This window comes from Nanorana parkeri, unplaced genomic scaffold (assembly GCF_000935625.1).
Source record: "Nanorana parkeri isolate BGI_ZX_2015 unplaced genomic scaffold, ASM93562v1 scaffold1005, whole genome shotgun sequence".
NCBI lineage: Eukaryota > Metazoa > Chordata > Amphibia > Anura > Dicroglossidae > Nanorana > Nanorana parkeri.
Window position 1 is genome coordinate 396,624 of NW_017307273.1, and position 19,495 is coordinate 416,118.

The window sequence follows — 19,495 nt, forward strand, 5'->3', positions numbered from 1 at the left end:
CAACATCCTTTCTATAGTTCAATTTGGTGTGGCTGTTTATGGCTCCGCCTGTGTCAGTCATTCACATATCCCTTCATAGGATCTGTGAATGAAAAGACTACACATTCCATCTGCCACTGCAGCAGAAGAACTTTTTTATCTCAATGGCAACATTCAGTGATGTCAATGCACTGGTAGAACAGTCTGGGCAATGTACCCGATATCCACTGAATTAACCCCTTCATGACTGAGCTTGTTTTTGGTTTCTGTTCGTAAATGACTGACACACTTCTGACATTTTTGCTGTGTGATTCTTCCACATCAGTAATATACTTTCTTACAAAGTGCACCCACACATATATTGTTTTTTAGAGGACAGATAGAGCTATATATTTATATCACATATGTGTGTCTAACGCCTCAATTAGGACAAATAAAATATAAAAAAAGAGGAAAAAACGTAAAACACTTTTTTCCCAGTTTTGATTTGTAGTATTTTTTTAACAAAACCAGCACAGCTAAAAAAAAAAACAAATGCAATAAATACATTAATTTATTTGTCCCTTTTATTTTTTATATTTTTTTAACACTTTTCACTTTTTTTTAAACTTAAACATTTTATTTTATTTAATTATATCAAGCAGTCATTGTGAATTAAACTCACTATTACTGCTTGATAAATTAATACATTTTTGGTTATCAGGCTGCTTTAAACTTCAGAACAGCCGATAAGTTAGTGACACTGATCCTGCAGCAGTTCAGGATTCAGCTGTCACTAAAGGTTTTCTGATTGTTGCAACAACGATCAGTAAAATGAAACATTCTTCTTTCAGGAATAGATACATTATGTGTCTATTCCTGAAAGTCAAAGATAAAAAAAAAAAAAGCCAGTATAGCTTGAGAGAGATATCTCTCGATCTATACGAGCTGTCAGAATGCCTGCTTGGCATGTGTGTCCGCTCTGCTGTTACTCTCAGACACCCATATTAAGGTATCGGGTGTCTGAAAAAGGTTAACCCTTTCATTAATGGATGCCTAGATAGTTACACATCCATTACTGAATGGTAATTCTGAATGTGATTCTCAGCGGTTACCAGCCTTCTAGTGCAGCAAATAACGCGTCACGGGTCATTTGGTCCCTTTGTGGCGGGACGTACAGTGTATGTCTCCAGTCACGAAGGGGTTAATAAATGCACTTACACCATGTGGGTGAAAGGTATACGTTTTTGCAAAAATAAAGTGGAATTAGCCTTTTATAAGTGGGATGATGTTTGTCTTTCATAAGAGCAGTCTCTGTTGTCTGTCTACAAGCAATCAGACTCCAATTTTGTTTCAGTTGTTATTTTCCAGTGCAGGTGTCATTTTAGGTGGCTCCTATGGGGCTATAAATGTTTAGTACTTCTTGTGTTAGGGTATTTGATAAGTGAGGCAGATTGTGCTGAGGGCTCTGGCTTAGCAAGATTCATCACCAATCCTTGTTTCCACAACAACCCAAAATTTTCAAAATCCAATTGTCACAGGGACAGAAAGTGAGGTGAAATCTTCTCAACAGGAGCACACACAGCAAAACAAACATTACAGGGGGTTAACCCTTCCCTATACTATCCAAAACAAAGACATTTTGGCTGGAGTTGCACTTAAAAAATGTACCTGTTCCAACTTCCAAACAAATTCAACTTCAGAACAAACCTACACACCCTATCTTGTTCGTAACCCGGGGACTGCCTGTACTGTTAATGTTAGTCACCATCCACATTGTCTGCTACTTACAGCTGTGTTCCTATCAGTCCCGGTCAGGGCACCTTGCTTACCATCAAAGCAAGAAAGGCCCAAACCAAAAGGGTTTTTATTATATTATTTGAACTATATTTTCTGTTTATGAAGCCTTTTAGGGGGTTATTTACTGGATTTTGTTTCAGTGTAGATAGCCTAGTGAAATCTGTTTTAAAACCAGGTTATGCCAGTTTTCTCAGATTTTGCATTACCCTTTATTGTCATCAACTTCAGCGTCACGACATCTGTCTGGTTTTTATTTAAATTTTTTTTTATATAAAATTGCATGAGCGGTAAGGAAAATTGTGGAGTGTGTTGACACGAGCACCAATTTCACCAACCTTTTTAAATTGATGTTAAATGTTAAAATATGTAGGCTGCGATTGCTAGCTGTTGTCGGGAAATGCTAGTTGCTTGACTGTCTGAGGCTTCTGTATTTCTGTGTCATCTAGAAAAAAACAAAAACATGTGTCCATGGTAAACCCCTCACCCTAGAATTATTAACTTAGATGATATGTGCTGCAATATATCCATTCCAGCACAACTTATTTCCAAGGGGTCATATTGTAGCAAAATCTTTTACTTTTTGTAATAGCTTTTATTATGCTAATGCATTTGCAGTTTTATCTTTTTTCTTATTTTTCTTTTTCATTCTATATCCATGTAATGTGTTGGTTTCATTCTAGATCAGCTGGTGGAAGTGCAGTTCAAGTGTCTGAGTTTTTGGACATTGAAGAAAATATTTGGTCACCAAGATTTGGTTTGAAAGGAAAAATTGATGTAACCGCCACTGTAAAAATACACCAGAAAACCAAAAGCCAATTGAAAACCATGCCTCTGGAGCTAAAAACTGGCAAGGAGTCTAATTCCATAGAGCACAGAAGTCAGGTGAGTAGTTAAGTTTTCATTTCTACCAGATGTAGTGGGAAATTATAAAATGATTTGATCATATTTTTTTTTTGTAGTTACCCCTTTTTAAGGTGAATTCTATTCTGTTACCACCACCGCTTTTATGTATTTGCACATACTTTCCTAAGACCCGTCTGTACGGGCAGTATGACGACCTACTCGGTGATATTCACAGATAGTGTTCAACGCAAAGGGAAGACTCAGAGTAGAATCCAATGCAGTTTATTTGCCTTCTCAATGCAGAGGATGAGATTCCTTGTGATTCTTAGGCTGGCCATACACCTATAGATTTTCTATGGTCAGATGGAAAAAGTTCAACAGATTCCTTCATGTACACTAAACTGTGTGGATGGAGGAATCTCCCACTGGGCCAAACTTCAGTATCTTGCTAGTCGGCCCCGCTGGTTGTCAAAATCCCTGAACAATCTGATTGGATGTAGGCATTGTTCAGGTATTTTGAGAGCCAATGCAGGCCCAGTGGGAGATTCCTCCATCCACACAGTTTAGCGTAGATGGAAGAATCTGTTGCACTTTTTCATCTGACCATAGAATATCTGCAGATGTAAATCTATAGGTGTATGGACAGCTATAGAGTGAAAAGACATGCATATCTTTGCCATTAACTGGATAACAGAGACCCCCTTACCTCAGTGAGGGATGATGCAGAAAGAGACAGTACAAAGGGATTACTGGGAACGTTTAGCAGAAGACTCTACCAATGTACAGAAAACAGCAGGGGTGAAGTGGAAAATGCCAAGTATGCACAGATTAGGCTGTAACAATGCTAATCTTACACTTGAATCTAGAAATACAGCATAACACAATGACGTGCAGTAATATAGTTATGCAGTCTAACTGAAACAGAAATAATACAAATTACAACGGATGTGGCAGCACAACTGCCATCATCCTGGCTAAATGCATTCTGTGGCCGATAAGACCACTCATTGGCCATGGAAATGTCAGTTTGTTGGGCTTAGCCCAGATATCGAGGAAATCAGTCCTCCGCAACAAAGTGAAACTAGTTTTGAGAGGGAAATGAAGTACAGCTTCCATCTTAAATTTTATATAGCAGATTTGGGCAACCTTTATCCTTTAACCTTCCTGGCGGTAATCCCGAGTGTGGCTCGGGGTTATTTTCAGTACCAAAAGCGGTAACCCCGAGCCACACTCGGGATTACACTGTAGTGTCAGTTACCTTGTCCCTACGAGCCCCGCTGTGTCCGGCCGATGCCGTCTTCCAGGTTCCTTCCGTTGCAAGCGTCCGCGACGCAGGGGGGTGGAACTGGCGGGAAATTCAAAAGTCAAAAATAGGGGAAAAAATACTGAGATAATCAGACCTCCAGGGAGGTTAAAGGAGTGTCAGACAAGTCACTTGTGAATGATGTAGCACCTGCAGTAGGCATTCTGCAGAGTCTGTTATTCAAAGGCCCACTAATGCATCCAGTTCTCAGTGTTTCTGTTAAATAGCTCTTCCTGTTCATGACCCCGCCCCTGATGGCATCATCAATGTAGTCCGGGCATTGGATTGGGTAGGTGCCAATTATTGTTATGCTTCTGTGTGGCTGCTACTTCTAATTTTTACTGTATGCTAAAAGTACATCTTTTACTTATTTGCTCTGTCACATTAAATGGTCCCTGTCAAACAGACAAACTTAAAGCCCATTTCCACCTTGGCAGAGGTTTTTTTTTAAAACATGCCAGCAATGTACACAGAGTATGAAATTAGTGGTAAAAGCCGCGCTGTAAGAATGAAACCGCAAAAGTGTCAGATATAGTAGATATTGACCTTGAAGTAATGTGATACAATGTGTAAAAAATAAAGAAACGTATGTATATAACATGCACCTTGGTGTAAATGTAATTGCTACAAAATATCCATAATAGAAAAATCAAGTGCACTAAATATTAACTGTGAATCAATGTTATACAATGTGCAAAGAAAAACAACTACAAAAACGCATGTGTATAACATGCATTATAGTGAAAATTAAAATGTTTAAAAAATGTCCATGATCCTGGATCTTCAATAGTCCATTAAGTAAATAGAAGATAAAACATTGGATGTAGAATAGACTCAGTCTTCTGTGACCATCAACAGAGAAATCTTCTGGAATGCACCTCACCTTTAGCAGAGACCCACCAGGGTCTGTATGCGTTGTTACTCTGATATAAACCAGGTAGAGGAAGCACCTGATGCCGGACACCTCCCAGTGATTTCCTCCTCTCGGGTACAGACTCTCTTGCAGTCTCAGGAATTGGAAGCAGACAATTCATCCGAATGGCCCATGCATCAAATAGAAAATCGAGATTCGCAGTGCAGATGGTTTTAAAAGGATAATAAACTTTATTAAAAAAGGATACTACTCGCATATCATAGATAAAAGTAAGGTATTTGGTAAGCAGCCACAGACACTGTGTGCAATACCTCTACTCCACCCTACGTACGTTACGTCAAAGGGCGTGACTTCATCATGACCCCTCCATTTTTTTATTTGATGCATGGGCCATTCGGATGAATTGTCTGCTTCCAATTCCTAAGACTGCAAGAGAGTCTGTACCTGAGAGGAGGAAATCACTGGGAGGTATTCGGCATCAGGTGCTTCCTCTACCTGTTTTGAATTAGAGGAACAGCGCATACAGACCCTGGTGGGTCTCTGCTAAAGGTGAGGTGCATTCCAGAAGATTTCTCTGTTGATGGTCACAGGAGACTAAGTTTATTCTACATCCAATGTTTTATCTTCTATTTACTTAATGGACTATTGAAGATCCAGGATCATGGACATTTTTTAACCATTTTAATTTTCACTGTAGTGCATGTTATACACATGCGTTTTTCTAGTTGTTTTTCTTTGCACATTGTATCACATTGATTCACAGTTAATATTTAGTGCACTTGATTTTTCTATTATGGATATTTTGTAGCAATTACATTTACACCAAGGTGCATGTTATATACATGCGTTTCTTCATTTTTTTACACATTGTATCACATTACTTCACGGTCAATATCTACTATATCTGACACTTTTGCCGTTTCATTCTTACAGCGCGGCTTTTACCACTAATTTCATCCGATATATCTGACCCCACAGATTTCAGCTGCTGCTTAACTTGATTAGAGTAGTGGCGCAAGGTTTCACATTATTCAATGTACACAGAGTGTACATGAAGCAGGCATATGCAGTTGCTGTATATGAACACAGAAATGTGTGCAGGGTTGTTTTTTGTTTTGTTTTTATTGTTTCGCTTTCCTCTTCATATGCTCATGGAAAGAGCTGCCCCTGTGTTCTGCAAACAGTGTGTATATTACAACTGAGCACTCTGACCTCCCCCCCATTCATTAGTATTCATAGTGGCTTCTATAATAAATGATAATCACTTAAAGTGACATTAAACCCTCAGATTTTTTAACATAATCCAATACTGTGATGTGCGCCTTACAGTAATCCATGGTAGTTTCCCTTCTCTTTGCTGCTCTTCCTTTTAAATCCTCATGTCTTCTCATGCTGGGCAGAACTTCCCTTTTCAGCTCAGGGCCTCTTCCTGTAGTGCTGGCTCAGATTACAAGCCTATACAAACGGATACACAGACACCGTGTATCCATTCCTGAGACAAGGCAGTCTGCTGCAAAACAGAAGTTCTGCAGAGCATGAGAAGAGATACGGATTTAAAAGGAAGAGCAGCAAAGAGAAATGAAACACCCATGGATTACAGTAAGGCACGCATTACAGTATTGTTTTATGTTAAAAAATCTGAGGGTTCAATGTCACTTTAACAAATGTGGAAATGGACTTCAAGATATTTTAATATAAGTCAACTTATAATGTTTAAAATGGCTGACTGGTTCACTGTAAATTGGCTGACTGGTTCACTGTAAATTATCAGCGCATCCCTTGTTTACATCATGTGTCAATGTGTCTCTTTATATCTGAGAAACCATCAAAGTCCAATGAAGCAACTACAAGTTTATCTGCTTGTCACATGGGAATGAACCAGGGAAACTAATATGTATAACCAGAGTTGTGAGCTAAGCTGACATTCACATCAACTTGCAAAACCATATGAATTTATAAACTTGTAGTCGTCATTTTTGTGTTTTTGATTTATTTTTATATCACACATGTTCAAGTATATGTTCTAGCACCCCTGTCAGTATTATAGGCTGGCCCAACCCCTTTCACATTTTTCACTTTTGCTACACTTCTTGATACATACAACCAAGGATTTAAAAATTGGCTGAACTGACTGGCACATTCTGTGCGTGATTGTCAATTAAGCAGTATTGATTCTGTCATTCATTTAGTTTGTCTCCATTTGTGCCTCAGGTTATTCTGTATACTTTGCTAAGTCAGGAAAGGAGAGAGGATCCGGAGTCTGGTCTACTCTTATATTTAAAGACTGGAACCATGTACACAGTACCTGCAAATCATCTAGACAAAAGAGGTATGTGATGGAACCCTGGGATGTATGTGCAGTGCCCTTCTGCAAACCCACTCTAAGAATCTGTGATTTCTTGTTAATCTATCGATGCTTCAAACAAGTTGGCTTTCTAATGACATGCATCCTGCCAGCAACGCACTTCCTGTCTTCGCATGACAAAGCTCACTCATTGTACTGTATCGAACAGTAGTGTTATCCCCCTAGGTCAGGATGTTGCATTTCATCCCCACATAGCCCACCTTTTGTATCACTTGCTGCTCCATTTTAGATTGGAAGCTCTAACTGGCAGGGCCCTCCTTACCGTCTTGACTGATTGTAACTGTAGTGTCTTCTTATATTGTAAAGCTCTACGCTAACTGTTGTCACTATATAAATCCTTTAATAATAATCTAAAACCACAGAACACCTCTGCTGTGTTCTGCAGTTCACAGAGAACATATGCTGGACTAATAACAATGTTTGCGATTTCAGTGCAGCTTTGTCAGTTCACTACAGGAAGTTATCTGCTCCTTGGACTTCTGGCAGGATCATCACTTCTTGAATATATATAACACATGGTTTTTAGTTGTATTTTTACCAAAAGAGAGCCATTAAGAGAAGTTCATAGTTAGGGTTTACACATGCTTGTATTCTTTGCATAGTCTGGACATTAGCCTTTTCTACTTTGTAATGTAGTTCTAAAAGACACTGGCCAGAGAGCTACTTGTACAAATGATTTGTGATGTCTATAGCTTTATGTTGTACATTGCACACTTTTTTTTTTCTATTTGTTGCCAGCAGGAGAAATGTCTCCATCCATCAAGTGTTTGTTGTTTTTGTTTGTTTTTTTTCACTCATGTAAGGTCAGTTTAGCTAACCTTTTTAGTTTGCAAATGTTTCTATCATCCATTGAGGCACACAGCTCTAAAGAATTCTGATAGGTAGGGTTATGCTGCTGCCTCCAGCAAAGGCAAAAAAAATTAAGCCTGTCACTTTAAGGACATGACCCCTCACAACTGCCAGTTTCGTTACGTGTCATCAGGAGAATGGATGTCTCCTTTTCTTCATGTTTATCATTTTAGCTTATTTTTGTTTCTTTGTTGAAGGTTCTACTGCCAGGAGCTGCTAGTTCATTTATACTGGATATTATTAAATATTAAATCCTGGAAGTCACTCTAGCTAGCTAACAAAACAGAGATTCATGGCAGATGAGTTAAATCCTGGAAGCTTCTCTAGTTGTCATGAAGCAGTTTATGAAGTTTACTCTTCATCCTGCGGTGGTCCTGTGTTTCTGTTTTCATCTTTTAACGGTCAGGCCAGTATTCCATGGGGATATCCGTTATGTCAGAAACAGGGCCTTGAAATTGTGAATGCAAATCATTATGTTTCTCATCACAACAAGAAGATGGGGAGATTTCTGTCCAAAGCGAGGGATCCAACGGCGGATGCAGTGAATGCCTTAGTAGTTCTGTGGGATCAGTGCTAATGTATGCCTTTCCTCCACTGATATTTTGCCTCGCCTGCTTCACAGGATAGAACACACTCATTCTCGTCGCTCCATATTGGCCTCCACCGGGTGTGGTATGTTTCATCTGTTGGCAGACTATCTGTTATCTCGGGGCTTAATCATCCATCCTGCTTCATGGTCACTGGTTTTAGGAATTTCTTCTTCTATTCATAAGATTTATTATCATACGTGGAAGATTTATTTTCATTGGGGTTTTCTATATTGCGAGTTTGGTCTTTCCTTCAACTTGGGGTTACCCAGCATTTAGTTCTAAGTTAATTTAGTTCTTAGTTCTAAGTACCAAAAACGGTCAGATATCTACTTTCTGTCCTTTTTCCAGCATCCTCTTCCTTGATTTGTACTTCTATTCAGGGAGTTCCACGTGTGGCTCCTCCTGTTAGGTCTCCTCTTTCTTCGTGGGATTTGAACTTGGTTTTATCTGTTCTACAAAAACTTCCTTTTGACTCTATCCAAGTACTTTCTTTATCTTTGTTAGTCAAGAAGGTTGCCTTTCTTGTGTCCATTTCTACAGCTAGAAGGGTTTGAGTTGTCTGCTTTTTGTACAGAACCCTATTTGGTTCTTCAAAAGGACAAGGTTGTTTTGAGTAGAGCTGCAGCTAACGATTATTTTCAAAATCGATTAGTTAGCCTATTATTAAGTTCGATTAATCGGATATAAAATAAAATTTTAAAAAAGGGCTCCAGTGATGGGACTACTAGTTTGTATTGAGATTGCAGTCCATCACAGGGGAAAGCTTGGAGCGGTGGAAGTAAAAAAGAAAAAGTGTGGTGTGCAATATAGTGAAATGAAAAGGTGTAAAATTATACAGCAATGAATGCAGAATGGCACCGGCTATAGAGGACTACAAAACCTAGCAATACATTATACAGCACAATGCAGAATACCAGCAGCTATAGAGGAATACAACAAATCCCAGCAATAGTACATTATAGCTGGCGGTATTCTGCATTGCGCTATATTATGTACTATTGCTGGGTTTTGTAGTCCTCTATAGCTGGTGGTATTCTGCATTGCACCACTGTATAATGTATTATTGCTGGGATTTGTTGTACTCCTCTTAAGCTGGTGGTATTGCGCTGTATAATGTATTGCTGGGATTTGTAGTCCGCTATACAGCGCAATGCAGAATACCACCAGCTATATAGGAATACAACAAATCCCGTATATAACTGATGGTACATTGTGCTGTATATTATACCATCAGTTATATAGGACTACAAATCCCAGCAATACATTATAGAGCACCATTTGTGGGAAAGTGCAGGCTTACCTGAGCAGTCTTCCAGCAACTTGCTTCTGAGATCAGGCCTATCGGCGACTGTCATCCCCCCCACAACTGCTCCTCCTTACTTCTTCTCCCCGCATCCCTGATGTGGGTGAGCGGGAGGAGGTGTGGAGTGCGGGTGGGCGGGTCTAGCAGCGGCGAGCGTTAGGAGGGCAGGAGGTGCAGCACGCAGCTTGTTTGGAGCCGTCAACTGGGCCAACTAATCAGAGGCCGATTAATCGATGATTGAAAAAGTTGACAACTTTTTCAATCATCGATTATGTCGATTTTAGTTGTTGCAGCCCTAGTTTTGAGACCACAGGTTTCCTTTTTTATCCCAAGGTGGTTTTGGCCTTTTCATTAAATTATTTGTTTGACCTGCACTTTGTCCAGCTCCTGTTCAAGGAAATTTCTCTTCAATGTTTGGATGTTGTGCGGGCTGTTAAGAGTTCATCTTCTAGTCACAGCTGCCTTCTAAGGCATCCAGATTTTTTATTTGTTCTCTTTGAAGGTCCTAGAAAGCTTGTTCAGCTCAGTTATGATTTGCAGTATAAGGTTCCTCCTTTTCCTGTTTATGCTCATTCTTCTAGGACAGTTAGTACTTCTTGGTCATTTCAGAATCAAGCTTCTGTTACTTCTGATAATTGCAAGGCCGCAATTTGGTCTTCTGTTAACACTTTTGCTAAGTTTTATAAAGTTGACATTTCTGCCTCTTCTGATGCTAGTTTTGGCAGAAAAGTAGTTCAGCAGGTTCTAGTTTTTATGGAGTCCGTCCCTCTGTTTTGCACGGCTTTTGAAAGTCCCTCAATGGACAATAGAGAAAATAGGATTTTGTTGTTACAATAAAATCCTTTTCTGAATGTTTTGAGGGACAACTCCCTCCCCTCATTTCCTTTCATACTGATTGCTACAACTGGTAGGTGTGAGGGGTTATGCCCCTAAAGTGGCAGGCTTTTAATTTTCTTGTCTAGTGTCCATTTCTCCTGAAGGCGGCAGCCAACAGAACCCTACTTCTCAGAATTCTTCAGAGCTGTGTCCCTCAATGGACTCCGAGAAAAAGTTTTTTGACAGTAAGAACACAATCCTGTTTCTCAGTTACATATATTAGAACTTGAACTCTGTATTTGTTTTGTACCAAAAAATCCTTTTTATTTATTTTATTTTTGTTTTCCCCCAGAATTACTTAAAATACGTAATGGGTTGTCATTTCATTTGGAAAATTTAGTGCATAAATCCAATAATGGAAGTAAAGAAAGCAGACTCTCCACATTGCCATCAATGATCGCTGACAAGCAAGCCTGCAAATTTTGCTCACAACTTCGAAATTGTGCCCTTTACAGCAGGTGACTGTTTTTTTTAAAGTTTTTTTTTTCTTTTTATATGATACATTGATAAGTATTATAGACATGAATATGGAACTGAATGTTCCAAGTGCTGATTTTAGAGACTGCAAACTCTTCTCAGTCTGAGGGATAACACATTAGTGGTTTGTTCTCTCATCATTTCTACTCCTTTTGTTTCTTTCCCTCGACTTTGGAAACCAGATCAATGGTGTCGGAGTGAAAATGTCCTTTAAAATGTTCAGTGGTGATTAACCTTTTTGCAATTTTCATTAAGGGGGAGTTTAAAGACGCCCTGCTGCCAGACCAATCATTTTACCAACAGTCTTCCCTCAAGATTAAATATACATTAAAAGTATTAGGCTCATCACTTCCTGTTACTGTTCTAGTCATCCCCAAGCCCTGAGACTGCTCTTGGCGGTTGCCATATTTGGTGTTATGTCTGCAGCCCCACCAGATTCGGAGCGATCACTCATACTATAGTATTCCTCTCCAAACCCTCGCCCGTGCTACAGAAACATCCGGGAGGAGTAGAGGAGCTGGACCAGCAAAGACAGTAATTAGATACACCCAGAAGAGGAGAGTGCTATGATTTGCAAGGGGGGGGGGGGGGGGGGGGGGGGTGAACTTCCTAAAGTAGTCAAAATTGCTGGCAGGTTCAGAGATACCTCGGAAGTCAATAAAAAATTTTTTTTATGCTTTTACCTGCACTTTGTTTAATTGGTGATAATTGAATACCTTCTGATGTGTTGAAAATACATGGTAAGTAAGGTGCCATTTGTAGTATCCTAAAACTAAAGTGAGATCAGCACTGTATCAAGCATCTTAAATGTGCAGCCCAAAGCAACTACAGGCAGTCCCCGAGTTACTTGCATAGACCCCTACTTACAAACGGAGACTATTACTGTACAGCAGGGGGTCCCAGACTGCAGCCAAAGTGTACCGTGCAGCATTTCAGTAGTTGTAATGCTACCGCGCTCGTGCCGATCGAGTGCCCGCATTTTTGGTTCTGGTTCGTAATACTGTACGTACATTAGAGGAAGTTGACTCTTGTTAGACGTGCAGACCAGGGGTGCCCACCTCTTCTTCCGGGTCACTGTGAGGTGTTTACTGCTGTATGTATCCTCATTAGAAATATTTAATCTCACTTCCTGTCCTTGAGACAACAAATCTACCCCTAGGAAGGGAACTTCACTCCTGTAAGGGATATCATGAGAAAAACGTGTCTCCACTGAAGCTTTATCACCAATCCGTTTCCACGACAACCCAAAATGTTCAAAATCCAATTGTCACAAGGACAGAAAGTGAGGTGAAATCTTCTGAACAGGGCACATACAGCAAAGCAAACGTTACAGTGGGCTAACCCTTCCCTATGCTAGCCAAAAACTGTTTTTGGCAGGGGTTACACTTAAAAAATGTCCCTTTTTTTAACTTGCATACAAATTCAACTTGAGAACAAACCTACAGTCCCTATCTTCTTCGTAACCTGGGGACTGCCTGTATTTTTCTGTTGTAAACTTCAATGAATTTAAGTTTTTTTTTAATGCTGCTTTTCTTAGGTCCGTAGAGCAACAGAGTGGATCTGTCTACATACCCAATGAAATGCTCCCTGTTATTGACAGTCAAACTGGACATCTGAAAGACTCCCACTTGCAGTACTTCAATCTCTGGTACCTCATGTGCTCTTTGGAGGCCCACTCAAAGGAATCAAAAAATGGTCGCAAAAATATCTGGATGCTGTCAGCAGCTGAGAGGTAACAAGATTTCTAATTTGTATGTCAGCGTAGTTTTTCATATAAAAAAACTTGTGTAATTTATTGAATTCAATTAATGGCTATATAACAATATTTATATCACTATAAATCTTGGGGACTTTACATAGGTCCTGACCGAGGCAGGAGAGGCCAATCTTCCTCTTGAATGAAAGTCACATGCTGGAACTTTTCTGTAGTGCACTAGTAGCTATACTGTCAGATTTGTTTTCTTAGTATTTTATTGTATCTATATTGTATATGTGAATGATTTTAAAGTGTTATGGATGTCTATTTGCGTTAATCATTCTTCCTGTCTATTTATATTATTTGGGGTTTGTTTTTTTTTTTTTGTTTTTTTCATGGAAGATGATGGCCAGTGTATTGGGAACCTTATTAGGACAGAAAGTGTGCAGCCATTGGCAGAAGGGCAGTACCTTCATACCTTCCAACGCCAATCTGGTAACATTCCAGCTACCAATCTGGTGTCTGGGGATAGAGTTGTAGTAAGTGGAGAAGAGAAAAAATTCCTTGCCCTCTCTACCGGCTTTATCAGAGAGGTTAATGAGAATAATATAACCTGCATTTTGGACAGGTTTGTATGACAGATTGTTCAATCGTTAATTTCTGAAGGCCCATGAATAAAGAAGATGGCTCGCCTAAAACTTTGCAAAATCTTCTCCTATAGGAGCCTAGCCAAGATTCCTCAAGGTACTATTTTTAGACTTGACCACGAGGAAGGAGGGGGTGGTCTGGAATCCCATCTAGGAAACTTATCAAAGCTTATGGAAAATTCTCCTGGAAGGTCTGTTCCTTTTAGTTTCCCTCAAACTGCGATGCTTTAGGGATAGATTTGTTACAAGAATAGCATGGTTAGGAGTTTGTCTGGTGCTTTTGCCTACTAATATGTCTGAGAAGATGCTGTGGGAACGTTACAAACCCTGAACCTGCAGTGACGAGTCTTACAATCCTATTTATTTTTTTATAGGACAACAATTGTGTAAAAATGAACATTAATGTAATGGTTGCAGAACTGTTTAATGGTTGCACACAGTTCAATTATACACGTTCATAAATAAATGTTCATTTTTATCACATAATTTGTTACCCAAGTCAGCCTCTCTCCCCGATAATGGGTAATTTTAAAAAGGAACTGTTTCACTTTTCTATTACTTGGCTTGGTAGAACAAAAGCACCCATATTATTCAGACTGTAAGTGGAATCTTATGAACTGTACGCTTTAACTGTATGTACTGAGGGCAATGCTTTGAATAACTGCAGAATATGCCCGTTGCGTGCTGCTTCTAAGTCCTCAAACATGTCCAGAAAAGTGAAACTAATGTATGTGTTCTCCGGTTCTGCAGTGAGAAACTTCGAGATTTGATCATTGACTTTGGAAAGCCTCACTTTGTTCAGTATCTAAGCTCAGTTCTGCCTCATGATGCCAAGGACACTGTTGCCAACATTTTAAAAGGTAAGGATTCATATTGTGCAGTTTACTGTAGAAAATACATTGTGACAAATTAAAAGCATCTAGCCAGATTATTGGCAACTGAAATACAATTAAGACAATATTTCATCATTTTAAATTAATATCAAAGGCCAAATTTATTGTTTAAGAGGGTATCCTAATTTGGTTATGGATGGAATCTAGTGGTCTAACTCTGCCCTTTTGGCTATTTGGAGACTGGTTTTAGATCTCATGAACATAGCTCCTGGGTGTTCCCACTCACTTTAGGGTTTTCAATATTCTCACCACCATGGGTTGCTGCCTTTCCTCCTTTTTATGCACACACTAAGACAGACATAAGACATCATTGGATAGTTCAGTAATTAACAGATGGAGACTTTAACTATCTAGTGTGTTTCACCAACTGCATACTGTGCATTGAAAACTGTGCTTGTAAGAGCTGTATAGTGTTTCTTGGTAGGTATGGATGTACTGTCTACTATATATTTGTGCTCAAGTTAAGTGGCAATTGATCATTTAAACACTATCCATTCTAGGCCTTAACAAGCCACAAAAGCAAGCAATGAAACGAGTCCTACTCTCAAAAGACTATACACTTATTGTTGGCATGCCCGGCACAGGGAAAACTACAACCATCTGCACTCTGGTAAGATGTAAACTAATGCTGCACTGCCTTAAGGTGGACTGCATTAAATGTATAATTATGGCCATAATAAGCAAAGAGAAAATATGTACAAAAACACGGGGGGGTGTTGTTAAAACTTGAGCAGTTGTCTATGGCAACCAATCAGCTTCTTTCTTTGTTCAGTTAAGATTTGAAATTGAAAGAGAGAAGCTGATTGGTTGCCATGCACAGCTGCTCCAGATTTTGTCTACTTCAGTTTTGATAAATTCCCCTCTTTGTGTCATTCCTATTTGTAGACGTAGAGATGTCCAATTGAGCCACAGAGAAATTCCCTTTGTGGTTGTTCTACAAATGTCTATATTTAATACAATAAAAAAGTATTATAAAAGCAAATATTCATAAATGTTAACATCACCTTTAAACATTAAGGTGAACAGTACTATTATTCTTTGTGTTCACAAAAAATATGCTTTCCCTTTAGTCGAGGAAGAAAGCATTGCTGTTGGTTAATTAAGTTGGCAAGAAGTTCCAGTGCTGCATTTTATTTCCATTGCCGTGCTAAAGTAGTTTTTTTTTTTTTTTAATAGAGGATAAAGGTTTATTTAGGCTAAAAATAGAAAAGGGTTCCATAAAACAACACAATACCAAAGACTTTAGGCACAGCACAACTGTGAGCCATATGATGAATGTGAGGGTGCCGATACCCCCTCGTAGAAACGTCTCCGAGTAAATCCAACAGATATACTACACAAATCTCATTGGGTTCATTATGTAATGTATATCTAGATGTTTGTTGGAGTGAACCTGTAGCTGTGCAAGTGTGTTTTTAACAATCCTTGTTTTAGGAGCGGCTCATACGCATTGCATGATCATGGAGGGAATCTAGGAGAGAAGTCAAATTGTATTTTTTTTAAAATTAAATGTAAAAATGTCCTTGTACTAGGGATGTCCCGATGCCACTTTTTCAGGCCCAAGTACAAGTACATCCCCTCATGTACTTGCCGATACCAATTACCGATACTTTTTCTTAACGGGGCAGGTGACTTTAAATGATCCATAGTACAACTACATGTTATGTACTATGGAACATGATTTAACCTATTCATATTAGCAGGGGAGAATTGTAAATCTATTGTTGCAGTGCATTCTATATGTAGTATATAGTACATGTACTTAGAGTGCCTGCAACAATACATTTACAATTATCCTCTGTTAACATGAATGGGTTAAATGATCCATAGTACAGGGCTACATACAGATCATTTAATCCATTCATGCTAGCAGAGTATAATTGTAAATGTATTGTCTGCACTGTATTAGCAGTGTGTACTCTATATGTACTCTGTAGTACATATAGAGTATATACTGCTAATACAGTGCAGACAATACATTTACAATTATACTCTGCTAGTACTGTACATGCACTACATATAGAGTACACTACAGCAATAGAGTTTTTCAATTATTACCTATTACCCTGCTAACAGGATTAGGTTAAATCATGATCCATAGTACAACTACATGTTATGTATGTAGTATACTATAGATCATGATTTAACCTACTGTAATACTCTATATGAAGAAGTAAATGTACACTTGCAATCAGATTATAAATACAATACTGGCAAAGTGGCAAAAACTACACCACTTGCCATCTCAGCAGCACAGGCCCTTACTAGTGCCTGTTCAATGGAGCCTGCCTTATCAGCAGCTAGACCTCACTCTGTTCTCTCCTCCCTCCATCCTGTATAATCTCCTTCTCGGAGGGCTCATCAGATTCCCCCCCCTCATTATATCATTTCTGATTCCTCTAATATATCTATTCAGCTCCTCCATTATCTCCCTCTCATACACAGCCGTCCTCTCCCACCATCCCCTAGGTTACCTCCCATACACTAGAGGCCAATCTGAACTTAACTAGGCTCTGGCAGGTGATGCCTATTTTGGGTAGGACAGAATGTACTCCAAGTAAATGAAGGAGATTTCCCAGACACTAGAGAACAAACTTTCCTGTAATGGGGCTCTTGCTGGCGGTGGCCATTTTGGGTAGGACAGACTGCACTGTAAGTAAATGGAAGCGATTTGTTGGACACTAGAGTAAAAACTGTCCTGGACTGAGTCTCCAGCCGGCGGCGGCCATTTTGGCTTGGACAAAGACACCCTCAACACGGCTGTATAGAGAAAAATGATTTTTTCTTCTCATGCGAGGATGACGTCGGCGGCGCTGAGAGGCTGAGCGGAGGAGCATTGCGTCACTGCTGTGGGCGGAGCTACGGGAGGAGTCCTCTGGGCAGTAGCCAGCCAACTACATTAGACACCACCTGGAGCTCCGCCCACAGCAGTGATGCGATGCTCCTCCAGCCTGCCCAGAGGACCCCAACCCCAGCCACCATGGAAGGTAAAAAAAAAAAACAGTGCACGCTTCGGCGCTAGTCATCGGGGCATTTTGACAAGTACAAGTACTTGTCAAAATGCCCTGTATCGGGCCCGATTCCGATGCTAGCATGGGTATCGGGACATCCCTACCTTGTACTGTAGAAGCCTAACCATTGGTTAGTGGGACCTCCAGTTCTAAATACACTTTGGTGTAATGAAAATTGTATTCTATTTCAGGTAAGGATTCTCTATGCCTGTGGATTTAGTGTGTTGCTGACCAGTTACACACACTCTGCGGTTGACAATATTCTGCTGAAGCTGAAAAAATTTCACGTGGGATTTCTGCGCTTGGGGCGAACACAAAAGATTCATCCAGAGGTTCAGAAGTATGGAGAAGAAGAAATCTGCAAAGCCAAGTCAATAAAGACATTAAGTGGTTTAGAAGAACTCTATAGCAGCCAGGTATGTATGGTGTAGAGCCAAAGTAAATCTCACCGCTCCAATTCCTTAGCCACCATCATGACTCCCCAGGTGCTGGTCTAATAGGTGTGTCTCAACCTTAGAATGCAGCAGTATACGAACAGACCGCACTATCCAGGGAATTCCAATACTGCAGACTTTATTGAAATTCACAGCAAATCCTGTATATCTGAATAAAAGTGTATAAAGCAACAAATGCCAGCACTGCCCACCCCCAACCAGCTACAACCTCTCACATGTTTCACCCACAGGCTTATTCACTTATTCGTATATTGCTGCATTCCAAGGTATGTATGGTGTTTATAGAAGTGCAGTCTGTCAGTAAGTTATTTTTGTAAGTCAGCCTAGTAATTGTTCAGTACAGTCTACTTGGAGATTTTCTACTGCTATGAAATGTATGGAAGCACTAATGAGATTCTAAAAGCAAAATTGTTGCTGTTATTATTTAGCCTGTGGTTGGGACAACATGTATGGGAGTCAGCCATCCAATCTTCACTCGAAGGAGGTTTGATTTCTGCATTGTGGATGAAGCATCTCAGATCAGTCAGCCAATCTGCCTCGGCCCCTTGTTCTTCGCTGACAGATTTGTTTTAGTGGGTGATCATCAGCAACTTCCTCCTCTTGTTCAAAGTGCAGAAGCCAGGTAATGTTATGATATTCCATTACATGAGCAATGATTATTGGCTTTCTTCTAGTCTCTGGTTGGTTAATGTATGGGCTGGAGGTCATGTGTCATCAGTTTTCAGTGTTGCAAAGCTTCCATATTGTTTAGCTATAATGATAGCATTGCGTACTCATCTGGAGTACCGGGGTCCATCACAGACTTCATCTGTTTTCACAGAGAGCTAGGAATGAGTGAAAGCTTGTTCAAAAGACTGGAGAGGAACCAAGATGCAGTTGTCCAACTGACTGTGCAGTATCGCATGAATAGGTAAGGATTATGATACCATGCTGTCGCTTTATTTAGGCATGCACTGACTTGTTTCAATAAATGTATGACTCCTCGTGCTCTTTCCAGCAAAATAATGTCCCTGAGCAATAAGTTGGTATATGAAGGACGCCTAGAGTGTGCCTCTGAACGGGTGGCTACAGCCATAGCCCAACTACCTCAACTCAAGTCTTTAAAGCTGGAGCTGGAATTCAGGGAGACTCCTGAAAGTACATGGATCAAAGATGTTCTGGAGCCTAGTAACCCTGTCTTCTTCCTGAATACAGAGGAGGTAGGCTTTATTTACACTTGCCACCAGCTTTGTAGAAATTGTGAAATGTAAATCCAAAATCTAGTAGAACAGAGAGCGGTGTCTGACAATTTTACACTTTATAAAATGCAGTGTGAAACCTGTGGTGTGTTCTTCATATTGCTGCAGAGAACACTCCTAGATATAAGGAAACCCCACCTGTTCGTCATGTGACAGGTATACTCTTCCTCTTGACACTTTTTCCCCTTTTGCGCTTTGCTTGCTTCCAAGCCTTGAAGCAAGAAAAGTGTGACGCAAACAGTTGTGCTGGAAGATTTTTATTTTGTATATTTTAACCGCTTCAGGACCACCGTACGTAGATAAACAGCGTTGTACTG

The 19,495-nt window shown here is 39.8% G+C and overlaps 1 protein-coding gene across 1 annotated transcript in view; it reads left to right on the forward strand.

Moving 5' to 3' along the window:
• Positions 1-19,495, forward strand: part of DNA2 (DNA replication helicase/nuclease 2) — a 36,140-nt gene that overhangs the window by 8,602 nt on the left and 8,043 nt on the right. The window contains exons 6-17 of the mRNA XM_018567077.1: positions 2,439-2,640; positions 6,990-7,107; positions 11,054-11,219; positions 12,776-12,970; positions 13,332-13,562; positions 13,656-13,772; positions 14,332-14,441; positions 14,975-15,084; positions 17,677-17,901; positions 18,369-18,562; positions 18,761-18,850; positions 18,938-19,139. Of these exons, the coding sequence (XP_018422579.1) occupies positions 2,439-2,640; positions 6,990-7,107; positions 11,054-11,219; positions 12,776-12,970; positions 13,332-13,562; positions 13,656-13,772; positions 14,332-14,441; positions 14,975-15,084; positions 17,677-17,901; positions 18,369-18,562; positions 18,761-18,850; positions 18,938-19,139 (1,960 nt within the window). The remainder of the gene's footprint in view (positions 1-2,438; positions 2,641-6,989; positions 7,108-11,053; positions 11,220-12,775; positions 12,971-13,331; positions 13,563-13,655; positions 13,773-14,331; positions 14,442-14,974; positions 15,085-17,676; positions 17,902-18,368; positions 18,563-18,760; positions 18,851-18,937; positions 19,140-19,495) is intronic.